The 22,866-nt window shown below is 40.4% G+C and overlaps 1 protein-coding gene across 3 annotated transcripts in view; it reads right to left on the reverse strand.

Moving 5' to 3' along the window:
• The window catches only part of PRCP (prolylcarboxypeptidase), a 59,408-nt gene extending 36,542 nt beyond the window's left edge, over positions 1 to 22,866 (reverse strand). The window contains exons 1-2 of one of the 3 annotated variants that reach the window (XM_012736112.2): positions 22,766 to 22,866; positions 21,389 to 21,577 (exon numbers count right to left, since the gene is read on the reverse strand). In XM_012736112.2, the coding sequence (XP_012591566.2) occupies positions 21,389 to 21,562 (174 nt within the window). In that variant the 5' untranslated portion in view covers positions 21,563 to 21,577; positions 22,766 to 22,866. Of the gene's footprint in view, positions 1 to 21,388; positions 21,648 to 22,760 lie in introns of those variants that run through there. The other 2 variants (XM_012736111.2, XM_076002355.1) reach the window with 2 other exon arrangements.

Genomic DNA, 22,866 nt, shown 5'->3' on the forward strand with positions numbered 1-22,866 from the left:
ATGGACTCACAACTCCAATAAATCAAAGCACCATGAAGGAGGGCTCTCTGATATCCAACTCTAATCCAGAGATACTAAAATGAAAAAAGACCCTTTTTCTCCCATATGACATGTGTGTCCTATATTAATTTGAGGATTGTGTCATCATATGCTGTTAGAGTTCTTAAATGGAGACTGAAGATGTTTCTCAGCAAGCATGATCTCCCCTGAAGGGGCAGACACCTACACTTTAGAAAGACACAAGTTCTCAAAGAAGGACCCAAAACCTAGAAGGCAGGTAGACTGTGGGCAGGCCCTAGAGCTATAGTTGGAGAAGGGTGGATGTTGGGGAGTGGGGTCCTACTAAGTTATCCCTTGCACAGGGGTAGCCCCAGAGCTAGGACAAGATCAGAGAGCATGCCACATCTTACCAGTCAGATCATTCACTGGCCACTAGGTGACTTCCTATTTAATTCCATTTTATTATGTCTGGGCCTTTCAAAAACCCTGCTTAAATGCTCTATGTTTATTCATCTATACAATGGGGATACCAGGAAGCACTGGAGACTAAATTTGGCTGAAATAATTAAAGAGGAAGCAGCACCCCTTGAAGATAATGCAGTGGTGACAAGGGAAATAATTGCAAGTCCCTCCAAGGGGAAGATGAGTCTAAGAAACAGGAATTGTCCTTCCCTTCCCACAGGGATGCTCTCTTCCTTGCCAACCTTAGAGGGTCTAGCTTCCATTTTAATAAGGAAGGTGGAAGTTTCCTCAGAGACATTTTTCAAATGAAATCATCTCTGCATGCAGTAAGACACTGCTGTTCTTTACACATCCTTCTATCCATATTAACTAAGAGAGAACTGCATTCCCTTCCTTCTATACCTTTTTGTAACATGCCCCACTCTTAAAAGGAGACTGTTAGGAAAAAAGTTATTTAAAGAGAAGATGGCAAATGGGGAACGGAATAAAGCTAAAAATGGGAGAGTCCATCATGGAAAAAGTCTGGCAATCCAGGCTCCTATGCTTATAAATGGATAGTTTGAAAGGCAAGAACATGATAGCTACCATAGTGCTCTTAGACAAGACAGATAGTTTATAAATAATTGTTAAATGAAGGCAGTTCAAATCTAAATCAGTGGTTTTCCATGTTTCTGAGTATGAGGTCCCCTTATTAATGTTAAAACGGTAATACACGTGTTATATTTTAGTAGCCAGTGCTTGAGAAAGTATATGAGAAGCTATTATAAATTCAATAGTGTTATAAATGAATATCACAACAGCATCTAATTACAAGTGAAAAAACAGGATATGCTTGGCAGAAAAATAGATTCAAACACCCACTCCAAAAACTCCAATGTTCAGTAACCTCTCTTTCCCCTGACCAAGAACACTGGACTACAGAGGGGGAATCACATTCTAAACTACCAAAATGCTGTGAAATACAATATTCTCTGCTCTACAGCTAACATAGAGGTGGGTGGAAGTATCCTGCCCTTGAGGACACCTAGAATGTTCTAGTAATCAAGAAATAACATGTTTTGTCAAACAACAGTGAAGTGTTTCATCAGAGGAGCATTCTGAAATCAGCTGTTGGCCAAACAGCTCTGTGAGTGCACCACATCATCAATAACTTCCAATGGCTTCAGGAAGCTTGGTGCCACCAGAATTACCTGGCCACAGCTTAAGCTCTCAAATTAGAGATAAAGTGCTGCTGACATAAATTTTAGAAAATGTTATACCATCAGAGGGCGCTCTTGTATAAGTATTAAAGTGGGAGAGCCCTTAATTTTTAAATTAGATTCATAAAACTTTAGGACAGGAAAGGATCTTAGATCTCAAGTCCAAACTCTTAGATAAAAAACTGAAACCCAGATGCCAATTATTTTAATTATTTCTTTTCTAAATAAATAAATATATATTCACATAACTTAAATATGGCAATCATCTCCCTTCTTTTTAAAGTTAAATTTCAAAATTAATGCTGTTAGAAGTCAGGATAATAGTTACCAATGCAAGGGAAAAGTGACTCTAAAAGACAATGAGGGGATTCTGAAGTTAGGATGGTGCATTTTTCTGTATGTATAGTAATAATTAAACATTTGCAAACATGTAAAATTTCATTTAAGATATATTATTTTATAATATATGATGTTCACATTTCCATTTCACCATACAATCATATGTAAATTATATAGCATAAAATCACATCAATATTAAACTTTTCTTTCATTTCAAAATATTCATGAGTACTCACTAAATGGCAGGCATTAAGGAAAGAACTGAGTAAGATATAATCCAATCCCTCTCAAATTCTGAATGTAACAAAAGTGATGAACATACTACCAAACAATCACACAATGGTTTGGTTCAGTTCTACATAAAGAGTACTGTGGGAACTCAGAAACCAAAGTTACCATCCTCCTGAGGGAATCATGGAAGGCCTAATTTACCAAGGAAGTGACATCTGAGCTGAATCTAAAACCATAACAAGAATTTTTTCAGGTACAGAAGAGACATAAGCAAAGGGAGCAAAAAGCATGTGCAAAGCTCTGATGAACTGTGCAAAACAAGCATAAATTCAAAAACTGCTACTGTTTTATAACAGAAGGTATATGATTTATGAGAAGACATGGGAAATGAGATTAGATTCACTGGGCTGCCACAGATTTAGATGAAAATCTTCCTATAAAGAGAAATCTAGCTTAAATCTGAATTGTTTCTATAAACCAACAGTGAATGAAACAGGTCTACTGAAAATAGAGACTTAATGAGGCAGGGACTTTGTCTGTTTTTGTCCACTGCTAAGTTGACAGTGACGAGAACAATGCCTGGCATATAGTAGATCAGAGAATATATAGAGAATAAATGAATACATGCATGCACCATGACCTTGCAGTTGGTATAAAAACAAACCAAACACGACTTCACAGAACAGCATGACCCAAAGCAATGAGAATGGATAGCAAAGTTCCCAAGAAGATCAAGTTTGTGTGGGCTTGTTTATTGGGTGGGTCTGTTGCTGGCTTTGGAAGAGTAGTTGCACAATGCTGTAGCTGAAGATGCTTTTTGCAAGTGACAAATCACATGCCTAATGGAGAACCCACACTCAAAATCTAAGACTGACCCATAACGGTTTCAGTCTTCCCAGGCTGCTGAGCAAGCGGGAACTACATGTCCTCTGCTGGGGGGAGACAAAGGGAGATAACTACAAATACTACAGACAGAAGGCATGGTGGGGGATGTGGGCCTCACATACAGGAGTTCAGACCTGAGATCTACGTAACTTAACCCAGTCTTCCATACCTCTCCCCCTGCCAAGGGCTGTGATGACTTCCCAAATCTTTTCTTCTCCAACAGAGCAATCCCTGTTCTTAACTAGTTCCCATATAACACTCACTATTTCTAAAATCCTCATAAACCTGCTCACATGTTGGTTCAATTAATGTTTTTATTGATGGTGTGCCCAGAATTGTGTAATATATGTGTCATGTGGTCTAATGAAGTGCCTTGATCATCATTGGCCAGGAATAACTATTGAGTATGTTTACAGATACAGTAGTTTCCCCCTTCCTCCACCCACCTGCCAATTATCCAGTTTTGCTTTCTGCAGTTTCGGTTACTCACCCTGTTAATAGGTGAGTACAGTATAATGAGATATTTTGAAGGAGAAATCCCCACATAAACATAACTTTTATTATAGTATATTATCATAATTGTATTTTATTATTCATTATTATTGTTAATCCCTTACTGAGCCTAATTTATTAGACTTCATCATAGGCATGCATGCATAAGAGAAAACATAGTATATACAGGGTTCGGTACTATCTGAGGTTTCAGGCATCCACTGGGGATCTTAGAACGTATCCCCCACAAAAAAAAAAAAGAACGTATCCCCCACAGATAAGAGGGGACTACTGTATCCACTAATGCAGACTACTTTAAATTGAGAATCAGGAAAGATGTACTGGATTGAATAGCATCCCCCCAAACTTCATGTCCTTTCGGGAACTTCAGATTGTGACTTTATGTAGAAATAGGGTCATTGCAGATGTAATTAGTTAAGATAAGGTCATGCTGGAGGAGGGTCAGTGCTTAATCCAATATGACTGGTGTTCTTTTAAGAAGACAGGAGACACAGAGACAGGCACAGGCAGGAGAATGCCATGTGAAAATACAGATGCACAAAAAGAAGACAGCCATGTGACAGAGAGTCATGCAGCTGCAAGCCAAGGAACACCAAGGATTACCAACAACCACCAGAAATCTGGAGAAAGGTGGGAACCAGATTCTCCCACTGAACCCCTAGGAAGGAACCAATCCAAAACCTTGATTTTGGACTTCTGACCTCCAGAAGTGAGAGAATAAATTTCTGTTGTTTTAAGCCTCCCAGCATGTGGCAGGCATAAGAAACTAATACAGAAGGTCTCTCCATGGAGGTGGTATTGGAACTGAAGGCTGAAGGAGCCAGCCTAGGAAAGAACTCTAGAAAGATGGAACAGAAAATACAAAGGGCCAGAGGCTAGAAAGAGCTTGTTGTAGAAACAGAAATGAAAGCAGTGGTAAACAAGAGGGAGAGCAGCATGGGATGAGGCTGAGGGCTGAGTGGGCTCTGGTAGGGAGTTTGAATTTAATTCCAAGGGCAATGGGAAGCCTTCACGAGTTTTAAGGTTTATTCTGATCTATTTTTATTTAAAAGATCACTCTGGCTGTTCTGTGGAAGATGGCCTAGAAGTGATTAAAAAAAAAAAAAAGGAAGGGAGAAGAGTAAATAGAAGGCTACTGAAAGGTCCACATGGGAGATGATTCTAAGAACAATCCAGGTTTCAAACAATGGTCTCTCTTCAATTGCTACATATATAACATATATAACAATATTGACTTTCCAAAATCATCATGAACCCAAGAAAGATCACAGTGAAAAAGGGCCCAGTGTATGACACCAGCAGTATTCATTTAACAACAATCAACAAAAGGAAGTCTTTTGAAGAGTTGTAGCCACCACTACTGCCCACTGACAACTGAGTCTGCACAGGCCCTGTCTGTGGGCATTCTACATACTAAGCACCCCACTAAATTGGTAAAGGAGTTCCAAGGCCATCAGGCTCCCCCCAGCACTTAATATTAATAGAAGGCAATAATACATGTTCTACTTCCACTGTTTTTCTCTAAAAATTATTTAAAGAAATTGATAGAAAGTGACAAACTAAATATTCTCAAACTTTTCAGTCCCTATTCCACTGTGGTGAAACCAAAGACATCAGGACCCACAATCTTCACTTGTTTACCTCTGATAAATTAATAAACTACCTTTTTTTATTTTAAAAGAAAAAGCACATACAAGCACAATATTACATCATAAGGCTAAAATACAATTCCTCCTCCTTCATAATCTTCTGTGAATCACACTATGAGAACCACTGAAACAAAACCTACATTGTTCTCTTTTTAGAGACTGCTTTAACATTATTTCTATTACATTGAAAAACACATGATTTTAAAGCACTCTGGAAAATTAAACTTTACAAAATCCCCACATGAATAGCATCCACAAAAGGAAGCAGCTGAAGAAAGTAATGCCTAAGTTTTTTCCTCCTGGGAAACTCCAATGTCAAATTTTCAGTCCTGATTTCAGTATAAAATGGCCTCCACGGACTTTTTTATCATCATCTTAAAAATACACTCTACAGACTACTCATTGTTTTGTGCATTCATCCGGTCTAAATGATAATGGCACTGTAAAAAAGATAAAGGAAGGGAAAAGGATATCCTTAGCTGAAACCAAAAAGCTCAGAACAATAACAGTAAGTTCAAATGCAACCAAGTTGCTTCCTTTGATTACTTTCAGGTGCTTTTGCCACTACATCAACAGTTTGTATAACCACTGCCCAGAGCTAATAGGATGTACTGAGAAATGACAGTGATCACAATCATACAACTAGTATTTCTTGAGTGCCTTGTGAACATACATACAAACGAGGAATAGACAACAAAGTGCTTAGAAACTGTAATTGTCCAGGTTATATTCTGATACGGAATAACAGAGACAGCCCTACTTTAAAAAGGGTAGTCAGAAAAGGGGTTTTTGGAGCAGGCAACATTTAATTAAGCTTTTAATCACCATAGCCCTCCATTCTGCAAAAGGTCCCAGGGATTCTATTCAATGCCACTTCATTTATGAAGCATTCCTGCCTTCTTGTGGCTTCCATGGTCATTTCAGCTCTATTCAAAGGCTTTTCACATGTAGCCTTGCACTGTAGTTATTTATACACACATGTCTCATATCTGCTATGCTATCAGAAACTGCAAGACTAGAAAAACCCTATTTAATCAAAGTTGGAATTTTTTTTTTTTTTTTAGAAAGAGTCTCACTCTGTTGCCCAGGCTAGAGTGAGTGCTGTGGCATCAGCCTAACTCACTGCAACCTCAAACTCCTGGGCTCAAGCAATCCTCTTGTCTCAGTCTCCTGAGTAGCAGGGACGACAGGCATGCGCCACCATGCTCGGCTAATTGTTTCTATTTTTAGTTGTCTGGCTAATTTCTTTCTATTTTTGGTAGAGACGGGGTCTCGCTCTTGCTCAGGCTGGTCTCGAACTCCTGAGCTCAAACAATCCACCCGCCTTGGCCTTCCAGGGTGTTAGGATTACAGGCGTGAGCCACCGCGCCCAGCCTGTATTTTTACATTTGGTATGTGATCCTGAAGAACCTGAGAAGCTATATGATGATACATTTTCCCCAGGTTCAATTCTGTCCTCATTAGGAAATAAAAATGATTTAAGGTATCCTCTAAATAAGATCTCCTACAAGGGAAAAGAGCTGCCACGAAGGATACGATCAAGAAAAGCTTTATCACAAAGGTTCATTTTGTTTAAAAATAAATAACTAAATAAAAATCAATGGAAAACAAAACTGCACATTTGGAGGGAAACTGACTCATGGGTTAATAATTACAGTTTGCCACTGCTACTTACTACAGGACATTCCCTTTTTTTAAAACTATAATGTTAGCAGCCTACAATGGGAAGATAATTACAATTATTTGCAAGTGATGGTGTTCCCATCCTATAATCTAGCACCTTGTAGAGCTCCTCATTTTTAAAATGGTCTTCTTTGATCATCCCCCAAATGGATGGGTATGAAGAAATCTTCTCTCTTAATGGCATCCTGCTTTACTCTTGTTAGTGTTTAGAAACACAGTCCAAGTCAGAAGACCTCAACAAGAAACTCTGATATTATGCAAGAATATAAACATGGAGAAGGAAAACAAGATGGCAAATAAATAAAAGCTTAATGAAAACTAGAAAGGAGGAAGTGAATGTGTATTATTCCCACTTGCTGTTGGAAGGAAAAAAAACACCTCTGCAAAGAATGAATTATTAAGAGAATACCTATAAACTACTAAGAGATAGCCACGTCCCTTCTCCACCGAACAAAATCATCTTCCCATAATAGGAAGTAATTTTCACCATGCAATTTTACCTCCTCTGAATTCTCATGCTTTATACCTCTCTTAAAATACTTTACACTCATCCTATAGTAAAGATTTTTGCTTCCAGGCCTTACTTTTCCATTATGAGAGACACATTCATCTTTGTAAGGCCTGTATGGTCTAGATCAGTGTTTTATAAAATGGAGGTTGATTCATTAGTAGGTTAGAAATTTAATTTTGTGAGTCACAGCATTTTTCTTTAACAAAATTGATGCTGTTCAGCAAACAAGCTAAAGAATTTGAAATTATTATTTCTATCAAGAAATTTTAAAAATCTAAGTGGTCTGAACCATTATGTCCCCATGAGTGTATTAAATCTAGGGTATGTGTGCTCACTACTTGAGGGACAACTACCTGTTAAATCATATTCCAAGATGCAATTACAATTCACGTAATCTCACAAAGTAGAGCACAGTTAACAGCCAATGAATGCTACAGACAGTAAGTACAAAAATCTATGTACAACTTTTGACTCCCAAAAACTTAACTACTAACAGCCTACTGTTGACTAGCAGTCTTACTAATAACATAAACAATTACACATATTTTGTATGTAATATGTATTATATACTATATTCTTATAATAAAGCTAAAGAAATCTTATTAAGAAAATCATAAGGAAGAGAAAATATATTTACTATTCACTAAGTGCAAGCAGATCATCATAAAGGTATTCATCCTCATCATCTTCTTCAACTTGAGTAGGCTGAGGGGGGAGTAGGAAGATGAGGGGTTGGTCTCGGTGTCTCAGGGGGAACAGAGGTAGAAGAGGCAGAGGAGGTAAAAGTAGAGGCAGGAAAAAAATCTGTGTATAAGTGGACATGCGCAGTTCAAACCCATGTTGTCTAACGGTCAACTGTAGTGCCATTGACAGTAATGTGAGAAAAAAAAATCAGATTTTTAGAAAGAAGTGTTATGTAATAACATTAATATTTGTTATAAAAGTTTATCCTGTTGTGGACACCTATACCTCTGAATTGCAGTGAGGTATCCACATGAGGGACACTAAGCAGTGTAGGCAGTATCCTAATTCTTTTGGTGCTCACTACCTGGGAGGACCAAAGCTGATATTCAATCATTTCTTAAAATACTGAAATATTTCCATAATAGTTGGCAAAAAACTATTGGAGTACTTTGAGTGATGCACACCAGTTCCCATACACACACCTGCCCTGCTGCCCCAGTCCCTTCTCCAGATCTCCAGTCCTAAAGAACTAAAGAACATGAAGAACCATGGTACTGCAAAAGGCCTCAGCTCTATGACCAGCTTCTGTTTTGACTGGGCGGTGTCTGTGCCATATTGGTAGTGCAGTACTAGGTAAACTATAATAAAAACAAGGCCGGGCGTGGTGGCTCACGCCTGTAATCCTAGCTCTCTGGGAGGCCGAGGCGGGCGGATCGTTTGAGTTCAGGAGTTCGAAACCAACCTGAGCAAGAGGGAGACCCCGTCTCCACTATAAATAAAAAGAAATTAATTGGCCAACTAATATATATAGAAAAAATTAGCCAGGCATGGTGGCGCATGCCTGTAGTCCCAGCTACTCGGGAGGCTGAGGCAGCAGGATCACTTGAGCCCAGGAGTTTGAGGTTGCTGTGAGCTAGGCTGACGCCATGGCACTCACTCTAGCCTGGGCAACAAAGTGAGACTCTGTCTCAAAAAATAAAATAAGAAGAAGAAAAACAAGTGCCAGAAGTATTCAGAAGAGTAACTTCAGCTTGAGCCAGTTTTTCATCCAAACAGCTGTTCCTCTGAGGACATATACCAAGGATCCACTGATGGATGTGGTCCCAGCATTCAGGCTGCAACTCAGGTTGGTGTCTAATTGGGACACCAATATGTATATAAATCATTGCAATCCAGAGTAGTAGCATAGAAGAAGTATCTATATAGTTCAATAGGAGGCACGAAGAGAAGAGTAGTTGATTACACAGCCTGTGAGAGGGAAGCAAAGTCATTCTGGAAAGTTTCACAGGAAAGATAATACAAAGACCTGAGCAGTGAGAGATGAACAGGAGCCTGACCGGCAGAGAGAGGAGGAAGACAAACTATTCCAAGCATAGAGACACCAGCACTGTATAAGCCACATCCCAGTGTACTGTGTAGAAAAACAATGAGATAGTGTCGATAATAAATAACAATGAAAAATAAACATCAGAGTTTTTTTTCTGGCAGATTTATCTCCGTGGTTATGGTTTTTTTTTAAATTTTTAACTTTATTTTATTTATTTGTTATTTATTTGAGACGAATCTCACTCTGTTGCCACGGCTAGAATACCATGGCGTCAGCCTAGCTCACAGCAACCTCAAACTCCTGGGCTCAAGCGATCCTTCTGCCTCAGCCTCCCGAGTAGCTGGGACTACAGGCACATGCCACCATGCCCAGCTAATTTTTCCTATTTTTGGTAGAGATGCTCTTGCTCAGGCTGGTCTCAAACTCCTGAGCTCAAACGATCCACCTACCTCAGCCTCCCGGAGTGTTAGGATTACAGGCATGAGCCACTACACCCGGCCTGTGGTTATGGTTTTTAAAGGTTGATCTTAAAACTTATTTGCATTATCTAAGCCAGGCATCCTCAAACTACGGCCTGCAAGCCACATACGGGTGTTTTTGCCTGTTTGTTTTTTTATTTCAAAATAAGATATGTGTAGTGTGCACAGGAATTTGTTCATAGTTTTTTTAAACTATAGTCTGGCCCTCCAATGGTCTGAGGGACAGTGAACTGGCCCCCTGTTTAAAAAGTTTGAGGACCCCTGATCTAAGCCTATACTAGCTGAGCAAGGGGTTGGTACTCAAGATATCCTGGGAGGCAGAGGTCAGTTTGGAATTTAAAAATGAAACACATGAATTCACAACATCAATTAGCATTGCCTGCACTAGTTAGATGTGTGTAAGCAAGGATGAGCCTTGGTGCTGCTGCAAGACTCTCAGATCCACAGATGAGTGAGGCCCAAGGTTGCTGCCCTTGAGGAGATCACAAAGAGGCGGTTGTAAATATGAATTCCCTTCTGTTTTAAAAGGTGGTCATTTTTTAGAAATTAGACTACATAAAAAGGCAAACCAAAAGCCTGTTTTAGTCTGCATTGGTCACTGTCACTTAAAGCCAACTGTTCAAAAGAAAGGAAGCATTCAGCGCCAAGGAGAAGGAAGTCATCAACACTGCTTTCCGAAATTGTTGTATGAGCTGCTCCCTCAAAGGAAGAGGCCATCAGTGCTCAGGAAGTAGCAGAGGTTTCCGACAGTTTTAAAGGACAGTGTCTGCAGCATGACCCATGGTTCAAACTGCATAAAAATAAAAATTCACTGACAAACCATAATAAGTACTTCCTTACTTTCCTATCTGCTTAATCAGAGCCATTGTTTGGGTTGTAGTTCCTTGTTTAAATCAGATTATTAAATCACAATGATGCTGGCCAAACATGCTAGTCATATGCCATCAGGAAAACTTGTCAAAAAATGCCAGTTGTGTCAAGGCTTAAACGCACAGACACAAACACTTTTGCACTGATAAAATCTAATCAGTACCTAGGGTACTTTTTAAAACAATTTTTGCCTCCTTCTGAAGATCACAAATGCTCTGGGATGTAACAGAAAGAGAAAGGAATTTGAAGACAGATCTGAGTTTGAGTGCCAGCTCTGCCATTTATTAGCTATTTGAACTTGAAAAAGCTATTTCATGTCTTTGGGCTTGTTTTAATATTTATCCCAGAGGGGTTGTGTGATGATTCAGTTGGATAATACACATGTGCAAGTGCCCAGCAAGGCCCTGCAGGGAGTGAAGCCTTGATGTATTATGAATATATTTTGTAAAGCATTATTAGCACGTACCTCCCAAGGCTGAAACCACTGCCAAACACAAGCACAAACATATACAACAATATATGTTATCAATGTTTAATATTGCCGTATAAGAGAAGAAATCATGATATTAAACTTCAGCAATTTGTTCTGACTGTTCACTTAAAAAACCATGATTTGCAAAGTAAAATTAAAAAAAAAAATTGCAGCTAACTTGGAACCAATGACAGCAACAGGGTAGAATCTTGGTGGTAGTAAAAGCCTCTTATACACCAAATATGTATATAATATATATGTAATACATATGGCCTAATATGTAATATGACTTTTTGTCCAGTTTCCAGTCACCAAGTCTGTGACATGTACAATATACCTTAAGTATATCACTGTATAAATCACAGAACTTTGAGGAATGGTACATGTTGCAGAAATAAAACATGAGTGATTTGGATATTTCATTTTATAAAGAATTTTTAAAAATAATGTTTATATCACATTCATCACTTCATATGCTGAAGATTATAAATCCATATCTCTAGGGATTATTTATCTCTGATTAAGTGGCAGAATAATATAACTACAGACATGGGTCAAACAGACAAGCTTCTCATAAAAGTCGTTATGGAGACTACCTTAAATTTTCAGCCTAATATATCCTTTTAAAGTATAACACTTTAATAAACAGAAGAATAATGCTATTATTCTAAACATCATGTTTAAAGATGAGAACAGTCCCAAGGCTTTTAAAGAAAACAAAATGTCTAGGTACAGTTTACTGGACTTGATTCTCTAATCTAGGGGCTGGTAGACTTTCAAAAGCAGAATGCAAGAGGGGGACACACAAGGATTTCTCCAAGTGGAGTGGAAGATAAATATATGGTAGTGACTAGTCCATGTAGCAAAGATTAGAGACACTTACATGAACTCTTATTAACTTATTCGTACACAGACTGTTGAGAAAGCTTAAAATGGAGGATTTGCTAATGGAATTAGGGTAAGCTTATACTGAGCACCAAGGTTCAGGAGACAAAGTTCTGTAGCAGTGACTTCACTCCTGCCTCATCTTTTTAGTCCCCTCCTTTATTCCCCTGGATAATCCCTTTTTGCGACTGTCAATGGAAGCCTCTTGACAGCCTTTACTCTATGAATGCATACAGCTAGGCAAAATATTTCATAGTCAGTTTTATCTTAGAAGGTTTCATAGTTCCCTTCTGCTGCTAATGTAGTTCCCATTAACTTAAAGCTCTTCTTTCCATAACACAAAGCCAAGGTCAGAAGAAAATTCTGTTTCACTAAAAACTACATTATGATTCTTTTGCTCTCCAAAATTACCCAACCTTGTCTAAGAAGAATAATTAAAATTGCACTCCACTTTATTACTGCTTGATATGGATTATTATCTCTAAATCAGCCATGAACTACATGAATCAAATGTAAGCCATGAACTACAAAACCTTCTATTTCAGAAATATAGCCAGTACAGAGACAACATGGTACAAGGGCTCTGATATCAACTCAGCTGGCTTTAAATCCTGACTATCACTTATCAGCTATGTGATCATGCATAAATCACTTTACCTCTGAACCCTTTATTCCTCTATAAAATAGTAGTACCTCTCTGCAGGGTAAAAAGGTAAATATGCATTTATGCAGTGCCTGTCACAGGTAAATATACAAAACCATCATACTCTGATCAACTGTGTTCTTTCCCACACTATTTCAACACCAAGTTATGTTCTTAAAGTCAATGAAAGCTACAGGGAAGGAATGCAATGTGTTCCTCTGTCTTCTTTCCCACTAAACTATAAGCTTCATGAGGTCTGCCTTTGTTTTCCACTTATCTCTAGCTACTAATATAGCATATAGCACATAGAGTTAAATAAATATTTGTCAAATGAATATGTGACTGTGCTGTTTTACTATGTAACTGTTAGATCTTACATCTGCTATAATAGAGTGATACTTCATTGTATCTTTGGGGGCTCAGAAAATGACACCCCAAAGTATGGTCCTTTGGCCTGCTAAGTACTTTGAACTAAAAGACACTGGAAGGGCCTCAGAAGCAAAGAATCTTTCTGACCTTTTCCTGCCCTTCTTTCTCCTGCTCCTCTTTCTCCCCCCAAGACAGGTCATAGAAACTAAATTCTTATCTCCAAAAGCTAACCATAAAACCTAGAAATACTAAACCTAACCTTCCCCTACCTTTCCATGTAGAGGCTGACCAAAAAGAAATTCTCTGACGTACCTTGTCTGAATGTAGGTTATAAGGCCTTCATTTCAGAAGGGGTCCTGCCCTATATCCAGGAAGAAGGAATGCCATATAGGGAGACCCAGAAGAATCAGAACAGACCTTGCTGAGTTTCCTCACTCAGTCTATTACCATTAGATCATTCCCTTTTTGTCCAATCACATTTCTATGTGGCTGTCCATTCTTCATCGAACTCAAGCATAAAAATGAAGTTTTCCCTGGGTCTTTGGATCTTCATTTCTGAAGGCTTGTGTGTCACATTAAATTTTGATCAAATAAATTTATTATGCTTTTCTCTTGTTAACCTGTCTTTTATTAGAGGAGTGTCAGCCATGACTTTTATGATGGGTGAGAAAAGGTATCACAGCTTTCCACCCCTACATATCGTAAAACCAAATTGCACGGATGCTCAGAGAAAGCTCCTAAAGAAATCTGACTTTAACAAATCTGCTTTTTCCTCACCCATTTGGGCCATCCACATGACATACCAGCAAGAAAGATAGCAACACAGGCTTGACAGAGACACCGCTGCTGCCTCGCTTCAGCAGCAGCACCACAGGGTGAGGTGAGCTAACTGCCATGTATGCCATAGGGAGTAAGGATTTATAAATTACACTGTTAATTGGCTTCTACTTGCAAAGGAAAAACCAAAATCATAAAAAGTTCACTTTAGCTCCTTAATAAATATGGGCGGTACACAATCACCACACAAGTAGCCTTTAAGAAGACATTTATCTTGATGGGTTCATTCTTTACCTTTCCTCCAGCCCACACCAAACAAAGAAAAAATAAGAAATGAGCATTCCTTACTATAACCTTTCTCTGTTGATGTGTTGGGAAAAGAGTCAGCACAAACTTCTAGCCACAGCTTCCAAACCACCAAAATAAGAGGACAAAAGCAAGCACATCTGTTTTTGTCTGACATTCGACCATGCTCTCCAAAAGAAGATGAGACAGTTGGGATACAAGTTTCCATGCCCTCCCTCTCCTCCATCTATACACACCTTCCTTACCTCAATGGGTAAGAAAATGGGACAGAGGGAGGGGGAAGGATGCAGATTCATCAGATTTGTGAAGATAATACTGAGGTAAAACAAAGTACTATATGCCATGGAGGAGTATAGATATTTATAAGATGGTGTTTCTGCTTTAAAAGTGCAAAGAGGGTCCAAAAGATTATAACACAAGGCTAGAACGAGACATGTGCCATAAAAGAAGTACAAAGAAAGATGTAACCGATCACCCACTCTCTAGGATATTTTAAAAAATGGCTCCTGGAGGAGGCAGTGTCTGGGATAGGGCTTAAAAGACAGATGGGATTGATCAGGGAGTAGGGGGGAAGGGCCATGGGAGAGAGACATTCCAAGCAAAGGGAACAATGTGGACTAAGGCATAGGGATAGAAAAGAACAGGCATGTGTGGAGACTAGATTAACAAGTTGGAAAGGTGGGTTGGGGTCATAGAGTAAAAAGCCTTGAATGCTACAGAAGTTTGTTCTTAATAAAGCAAACAATAAGGAGTCATGGCAGGTTCTGAGCAGAAGAGTGATTCAACTAGAGGAAAGGTGATTCATGTGAAAACCTATGTAGTGGCAGTAGAGGGGAACTGCAGGTAATGAGGAGGACCAACTGGTCTACTCTTATAGTTATCAGCAGAGGCAGTAGTAGGGGCTGCAATGAGGATGAGAGCCACACAACCAAAGATAACAGATATGCCCTGAGGATGGAATTAACCCAACTTGGTAATTATGAGGAGTACAGGAGAAAGAAGAGCCAAAAACAACTGTGACATTTTAATGCTTTAGGGACCTCATACTTTCTGCTCCCTCTCAGGTCCAATGTACCTTCCTCAAAGAAACCTTCCTGACATAAAGGCTTTTCCATCCCCTGCACCCCACATTCACAAACATATCACCCTGCTTATTTCTTTCAAGGCAATCATTCCAATTTATAATCTCATTTAATATCTACTTGCTTATTATCTTTTTATTTCCCAATCAGACAATGAACTCCACATGAGCAGCCCATCTGTTGTCTACAGAATCAGGCCTGGCATATTATTTTTCAATAATATTGTGTCATAATAATTGTGTCACCAGAAGAAAGTTAGACCAAGTCATCTAACCCAGGTGAGCCTGGTTCTGAACAATGGTATGAATAAATAAGCTCCTTTTTTATCCTGTGTTTCAATGCATATACATCAGCTCAGTGAACTATTACAATGACAAGTTGAACGAGAAAATATTAAATAAACCTGCCTTACTTCAGGGATATTTTTTGAAGCAATCTGTGAGTTGCAACTATACAAATGCTAAGACATTACAAAGGTTTCAGTGCTTTTCCGTGTTTTTCAGATACAGGTTTGAGTATGTGCAACTGGAACGATCAACAGGTACAATTTGAGCTCCTTCAGGATGAAGTCATCTCTGCCTCCCCAGGACTCAGCCCAGTGCCTGACATATAAAAGGCATTAAATGAGCACCGAGTAGGTGGGTGAGCAGGTTAGTGAGTGATTGAGTATGGCAGTCATTAGTGCTATCTCTCCTTCTAGGCACTATAAAGCCAATACTTTTTGTCTCCCTGTCCTATGGTTGGGTGTAGTCATTTAACCAGTTCTGGCCAAGGAATTATGACAGGAAGTATCATGAGTCATTTCCAGGTTGGAGCATTTATATAAGACCTTCCATGTTCTTTTCCCACTGCTATGGTGATCATGAAAGCATATGTTGAGAGGAAGCCTCCACCAGCCACTCAGTCTCTGAGTGAATGGAATGATCACAGCCCCTGCTCGCACCATTGTGTTTCCACTGGAAACACAGTAAAAGTCAGAAATTTTGTTGGGTTAAGTGACTGAAATTTAAAAGTTTTTTTTAAAGCAGCCTAAACTAGCCTATTCTGACTAGTACAAGGAGCAAGTTAATGACATCTATTTTAGAACTAGAAATCCATTAGTTTATTTTCAGAAAAACAAAATGGTACAGATAAGTGGTGTAGCTCAGACATGTCACTTAACGTCTCTGATAGTTTTCTTGCCTATAAAGTGGGATAATAATAGCATCTACTTCATAGGACAGTTATAAGAATTAAATAAGTAAATATCTATTAAGTACTTAGCATATTGTCTATGGCATTTAGTTTTCAACAAATGGGCCAGGCATGGTGGTTCACACCTGTAATCTCAACACTTTGGGAGGCTCAGATGGGAGGATCACTTAAGACCAGGGGTTCAAGACCAGCCTGGGCAACATAGTGAGACCCTAACTCTACCAAAAAAAAAAATTTTTTTTAATTAGCTGGGCATTGAGGTGCATGCCTGTAGTCCCAGCTACTCAGGAGGCCAAGGCAGGAGGATCACTTGACCCCAGAACTACGAGGTTGCAGTGGGCTATGATTGTACCACTGCACTCTAGCCTGGGTGACAGAGCAAGATCCTATCACTAAAAAAAATTAAATTAAAAATAAATATATAGTAATAATTATCATTACTAAATGCATTAGACATTTAAGCACAGCTTTACTCTCCGTCTTACTCCTTAATCATTTTAATTTATGGTCAATTTTTTCAATTCATAATATCTTTATTAAGAAGTATATCCTGGGCTGGGTACAGTGGCTCATGCCTGTAATCCCAGCACTATGGAAGGCGTAGGTGGGAGGATCACTTGAGGCCAGGAGTTTGAGACCAGCCTGAGAAACATAGCAAGACCCCATCTCTACAAAAATAGAAAAATTAGCACATGCCCGTGGCCCCAGCTACTTTGGCTACATGATCTCTCAGACTCCTTCCAAAATTAATTCTCTGTCATCAAACATAGAATCAGTTCAGAATTCACACAATATTTGTGACAGCATACTCCAGACCTAAGGGGAAAGCCATCAATAGATGAACCAATAAGAAGAGGAGAGGAAGAGAAAGATCAATAGCAATATGCCTTTCCAAGGGGCCTAACACAGCTACATTTTATTAGATACCAGGGCCACTGAAACAAAAGTAGGAAGGGAAACCTAGAACAGGAATTGAAAGCAGAACTCTAAGGGATGTACATAAATTGAAACAGCTTAGCCCACTAATGTGATCACCCCACAGCAGACAAGGAAGGCATTGTAGGAAGGATCTGCAGGAGTCAGTGGCAATGAGTTCAATTCTGAGTCAAGATGCAGATGTCTTACAGAAACACTGATCAGTAGTTAAAGAAGATCAGTTTGGTACAAATGACTGACCACCAGTTTAGGGACAAGGCATTACCACAACTGTCAAGCATTCAGAACAATCTGAAATGTATAATTACTATGGAGACTGTCATTTTAGGACACAGCAGGGAATAAACTACCATTTACTCTAAGTCCCTTAAATTGCTACCATGTTCCAGGCACTGTGCATGTATGTGGCTTCCATGTGTTACCATACTTAACCCTGACAACAACTCTGGTAGATGTAATGGTTAACTTTATGTGTCCACTTGGCCAGGCCATGGCACCCAGATTATTTGGTCAATCATTAGTCTAGAAGTATTAGTCTAGATGGCATTTTTTAAATGAGATTAACATTTAATTCAGTGGACTTTGAGTCAAGCAGATCACTCTCCATGATTGGGGTGGGCCTCATCAAATCAGTTTAAGGCCTTAGTGGAACAATGACTGACCACCAAGAGCAAGAAAGAATTCTGTCAGCAGACTGCTTGTGGAGTCAAACTGCAACTCTTCCCTGGGTCTCCAGCGTGACAGCCGACCTTGCAGATTTTGGACTTTCTAAGCTTCTACAACTACATGAGCCAATTCCTTAATATAAATCTTTCAGACAATCTCTCTCTCCTCCTCCTCCTCTTGCCCCCTGAGAGAAATACATACACACATCCTATTGGTTCTGTTTCTCTAGAGAACCCTGACTATTAATAATACAGCAGATATTGTTCCCTATTTTACCACTGAGAATAATGACAGCCTGACAGGACCCATTTTCCTTCTCCATTACATCACACAGTAAACCGTGTGACTCTGGACTCGCATTCTAGCCTGAGGGACTAGCCTGAGGGACTCCAGTAGGAGGTGAAAGGTAATGAGCAGTACAAGGCTATAACCACAAAAGGAGTCCCTTATGAAACTGGGATCACACAGGTGCCCAGAGCCTTAATGTGCCCAATCAATATACTATCCTTTTTCTGATTCAGCTATTTCATGTAAAAGAAATTAAATATTCCTACTAAATCAATGATATTTGAAGACTCTGAAAAAGCAAGAAAAATAAATGGTAAAGAACTAAAGTAAAATAAGAAAAATTTAAAATGATTTATGTCAATTAAATGATGTTAGTCTTTGCTTTGTTTAGGTTCTCTTTGGATAGTCATGCATTCACTCCCTCAACAACTACATTTTGGGCTTTATACTTTTTTATAGTATAGTAGTAATTGTGTAGGATGAAAAAAGACTAATTAAATGGCCTTAAAGAAGTCAAAGTTTCACAGAGGAAGGGGTATTTCCACTGGAATAGAAGTATGAGTTTAACTAGTAAAGAGAAACGGTATTCCAGAGAAAATTTCTGACACAGTAAACTTCACTTGAATTTGTGTTCTAAGTTGCTAAAAGTGTAAGTGTGTGGGAGTGGGGAGGATATAAAAGCTGGGAAGACCAACTGGGGTTATGTGGTAAGGAACAGTGGATTCTATGACAAGGAGTTTGGCCTTTATGCTGCAAACAATCAGAGTTACAAACGATTTCTAAGCAGGGGATGGACAAGGCCAAAGGCTAAGCCTTTTTACAGAGACCACTCCATAAAACCATATTCGCTATGAGCATATAAGGACAACTGGGACCAGCTTGGTCACCTGGACAGATATAATCAACAATAAAGAAATCATCATAAAGTTTCATAAAATTAAACCTTGAATAAAAACTGAGCCTTATAGTTTTAGTAAGTTTATTATTAAAAGACATAAAAGTATGTCATATGCTCTAACTAAAAACATTAAGGTTGAGTTTACACACAATCTTCCCCAACTATAAAAATCTATGGTCCAGAAATTGGCAATTATTATGATTAAGTAATAAATATATATGTGAAAATTTTTCTCAAAAAAATGAAATCAGACTGATTGGAATTGATATAATGAAAATTATCATTATGGTAATAAATATATATGTGCAATCTGTGTCCTACATATAAACTAAATATAAACCAGTGGGCAAAAGGTGGCTGGGTAAAGCCAAACAGATTTTGCAAATTATCAAAAAATGGAAAAAGAAACAGCCTTAAATTATATTTCTAAAGAGTGAAGTGGCCAACAAAGGAATCTACAACAAAGAAATATAAAACAGGAACTAACAGATCGTTCATCCCTTCCATCCCCCCCCTTTTCTGCTTATAATTCTCTTTTCATCATTCCCAATAGGATTTCAGAGATCTCCTATTCCCATAGTTTCCCACTCAATTTTACTTTAGGAATAGAACTCTGAGAATAGTTCTATCTAATATCCCAGTATATAAAACAGATAAAAGCAGAGACCTCCTGTTGAAAGAGGTCAGGGAGAGAGGGGCTACTGAACCAATTCGAACTAATTTGGCCTCTACTTCAGCCTTCATGTACCTTCTCTGAGACAGCTCCCCAAAGAGTCTTTAATTTTTCTCAATAAAATATAAAACACATTGGTCTTTGTCCCATCCTCTCGATTTACAAATGAGGAAACTGTGCCCTAGAGAGTTAATTTAAGGGAGTTGCCTGAGAAAAACACTTCTATTTCCTGGCACCTCTGCTAAAATTAGAATGCTTTCTCTTCCTCATAGACTCAAATTTCTAAGTTAAAAATTGTTTCTGATAAGTTATTCCACAAGTTCATGACATCTCTCTATCCCAAATTCCTATTCAAGATTCACACAGGTCTGTAACCACACAATAAGTGCCTGAGGCCAGATTCTCTGCTAGGGACATGTCATCTGCTCTTTTTTAACCATCACCACAACCCCAGGAGATCAAGAAAGTAAGCTCAGAGAGGTACAGTTACCTGCCTGAAGTCACAGAGATAGCAAGGTGGAATCCTGTTCTGACTCCTAAAGCCAAGATTCAGACTCTTGCACTGGTTTCTAATCCCAACCTTTTCCAAATCTTTGCCTATCTTTCTACAGGCTTCCAGAAATGCAGAACCATAAGAGTTCCTTGTCATTTCACATAGAATACTTTTCCATCCAGACCTGTGGGGAAGGTCCCACGCTGCAGCCAAGCACAAAAGCATCAAGCCTGTCTTAAATCTCTAAACTCAAGTTACAGACCATAAAGAGGATAACCCTCACTTCCATACCAAATTTTGACATACTCCTACAACTTTCTTTACAAGGATAGGCTACATGTGTTCAGTCTTATGGGGAACAGGGACTGTAAAAAATTCTTAATAATAGGGCTACAAAATCAACTTTGAGCTGATCCTTAGATGACACGCTGGCTTTTAGGCTGGATAAATATCCGGTATCATCTAAAAGGTAAAGATATGAAAATCTGTATTTAGAGGCTGCCTTGGGGCAAAAGATGACTGTTACCACATAGTAGGGGCCAGAGTTGCATTCAATAATTTGAATTTAGGGGAAAGTCAAGGGATTTTGCATTGGGGAATCCTCTGGGAGCGGGAGAGTTGAAGTGACTGATTACAAAAGAACCTGAATCAACGGTATAGAGCCAGGACTTATATCAAATTATTGGTAATGGGAGGAGAAATTTTAAACAGAACTGGGACTTGGGGCTACCCTCTGGGAAGTGCGAGCCAAAGACCAGAGAGGTACCAGGCATTTGGGGGTCTGAATTTCGGCGTGGGCTCCGCTGCCCGGACTCTGCGGGGCGGAGGTCCGGGCGGTTGGGCCTGGGACCGCGAAGCCCCCTTCCCCCCTTACCTTCTGTTGGAAGTAGTGAACGGAGTAGTTCCTGGCTACAGCGTAGCGGGATGTAGAGCTAGTTGGCAGATGCAGGCTGCCGAGGGTCCTTAGGGTCGGTCGGAGGGTTATGGCGGCCCCAGGCGCTAGGAATGCCAGGAGCAGGAGCAGGAGCAAGAGGGCTCGGCGGCCCATGGCTCAGGATGGCAGCTGTAGTGCGGGTGGGAAGGCGGTAGGGAGACTGGCACAAAAGCCAGCCTTAGGCCCGGCCCAGCCCGCAGCTCCGCCCGCCACTACAGGCTCCTCCCCCTGGAAACCCAAAGCCAGCCACCTCCTCAACGACGCCGCCCAAACCCCCGCCACACTGCCCCCATCCCCGAGGGCACTGCCGCCACTCCACTTCCCTCTCGTGCCATCCGCTCCTTAGAGCTCGCCTTCACTGAGCTCACACCCCAAGTCCGACCTTATCATGCCAGGGCCGCCTCCTACCTCACTGCGGTATCTCAACCCTATCTGTAGCCCCCCCCCCCACGCCCATCTCTTCTATGAGTCGCCCTGTATGCCTATCTTCATCATCGCCATCAAAACCGGCCCTGGCCACCTCAATCCCATGGCGACAACTGCTCCGTAAATCTCACAGAATGGTAATAAAAATCGCCACAACGACAATTTATTGACGGCTCACTACATGCCAGCATATCACTAGGCATGATGGCACACCCATCATCTCATCTAACTCAACCATGACAGCAATCTTGTGCCTCCTGTACGATTGTTATTCTCAATTACCGATGAGGAAACTGAGGCTCAGAGACGTGCGTGCGGGGACTTGCACCGAGTCACTCAGATAACAGGAAGTGCAACACAGCTTCGCAGACTGCAAAGGCTACACTCCTTGCACCCTGCCTCCATTATGCCAGCCCAACCACTCCTATGGTACTCTGCTCTTGAATTACGCAAACCTCCGTGTCGCCTGCACAACTCATCCCTGACAAGGTCGCCCAAGGCTCAAACATCGCCCCTGAATCCCGCCCGTTGCCAGCCCCTTCTTCCAGGGTACGCCCCTTTCCTCTCCGGGCACCTAGCAACCCACTTCAAGCCCCGCCTCCCCCCCAGGACCTCCTGCGGCGGTCCCCGTCCCCCCTCCGCCCGGGGTCCTGCTACTCCCCGCCCCGCCAGGACAGCGCCCCCTCCTGCCTTCTCGGCTCCGCCAACCCTGGGGACCCCGCTTCCACCCCCAAGGCACGCCGCCAGAGCCCAGTCAGAGGGACGCTCCAGCCGGCTCCCACGCCTTCCCCAAGTCCCTACGCCCAAGTGGCTCAGAGCCGCCCCCAAACCAACTTTACGGGGTGTGCCACGGCTCCGCCAGTCGAAGAAGAAAATCTCCCCAAACCTTGCCTCTGCCCCTAGTTTGACGAATGCGTTTGTTGCTAAATGCCGCCAGGATTTCGTGGCGCGTCTCCACCCTCTACGGCGCCTTCTTCTGATTGGCCCTGAGG

The sequence above is a fragment of the Microcebus murinus genome, chromosome 4 (assembly GCF_040939455.1).
Source record: "Microcebus murinus isolate Inina chromosome 4, M.murinus_Inina_mat1.0, whole genome shotgun sequence".
In the NCBI taxonomy this organism is placed as follows: domain Eukaryota; kingdom Metazoa; phylum Chordata; class Mammalia; order Primates; family Cheirogaleidae; genus Microcebus; species Microcebus murinus.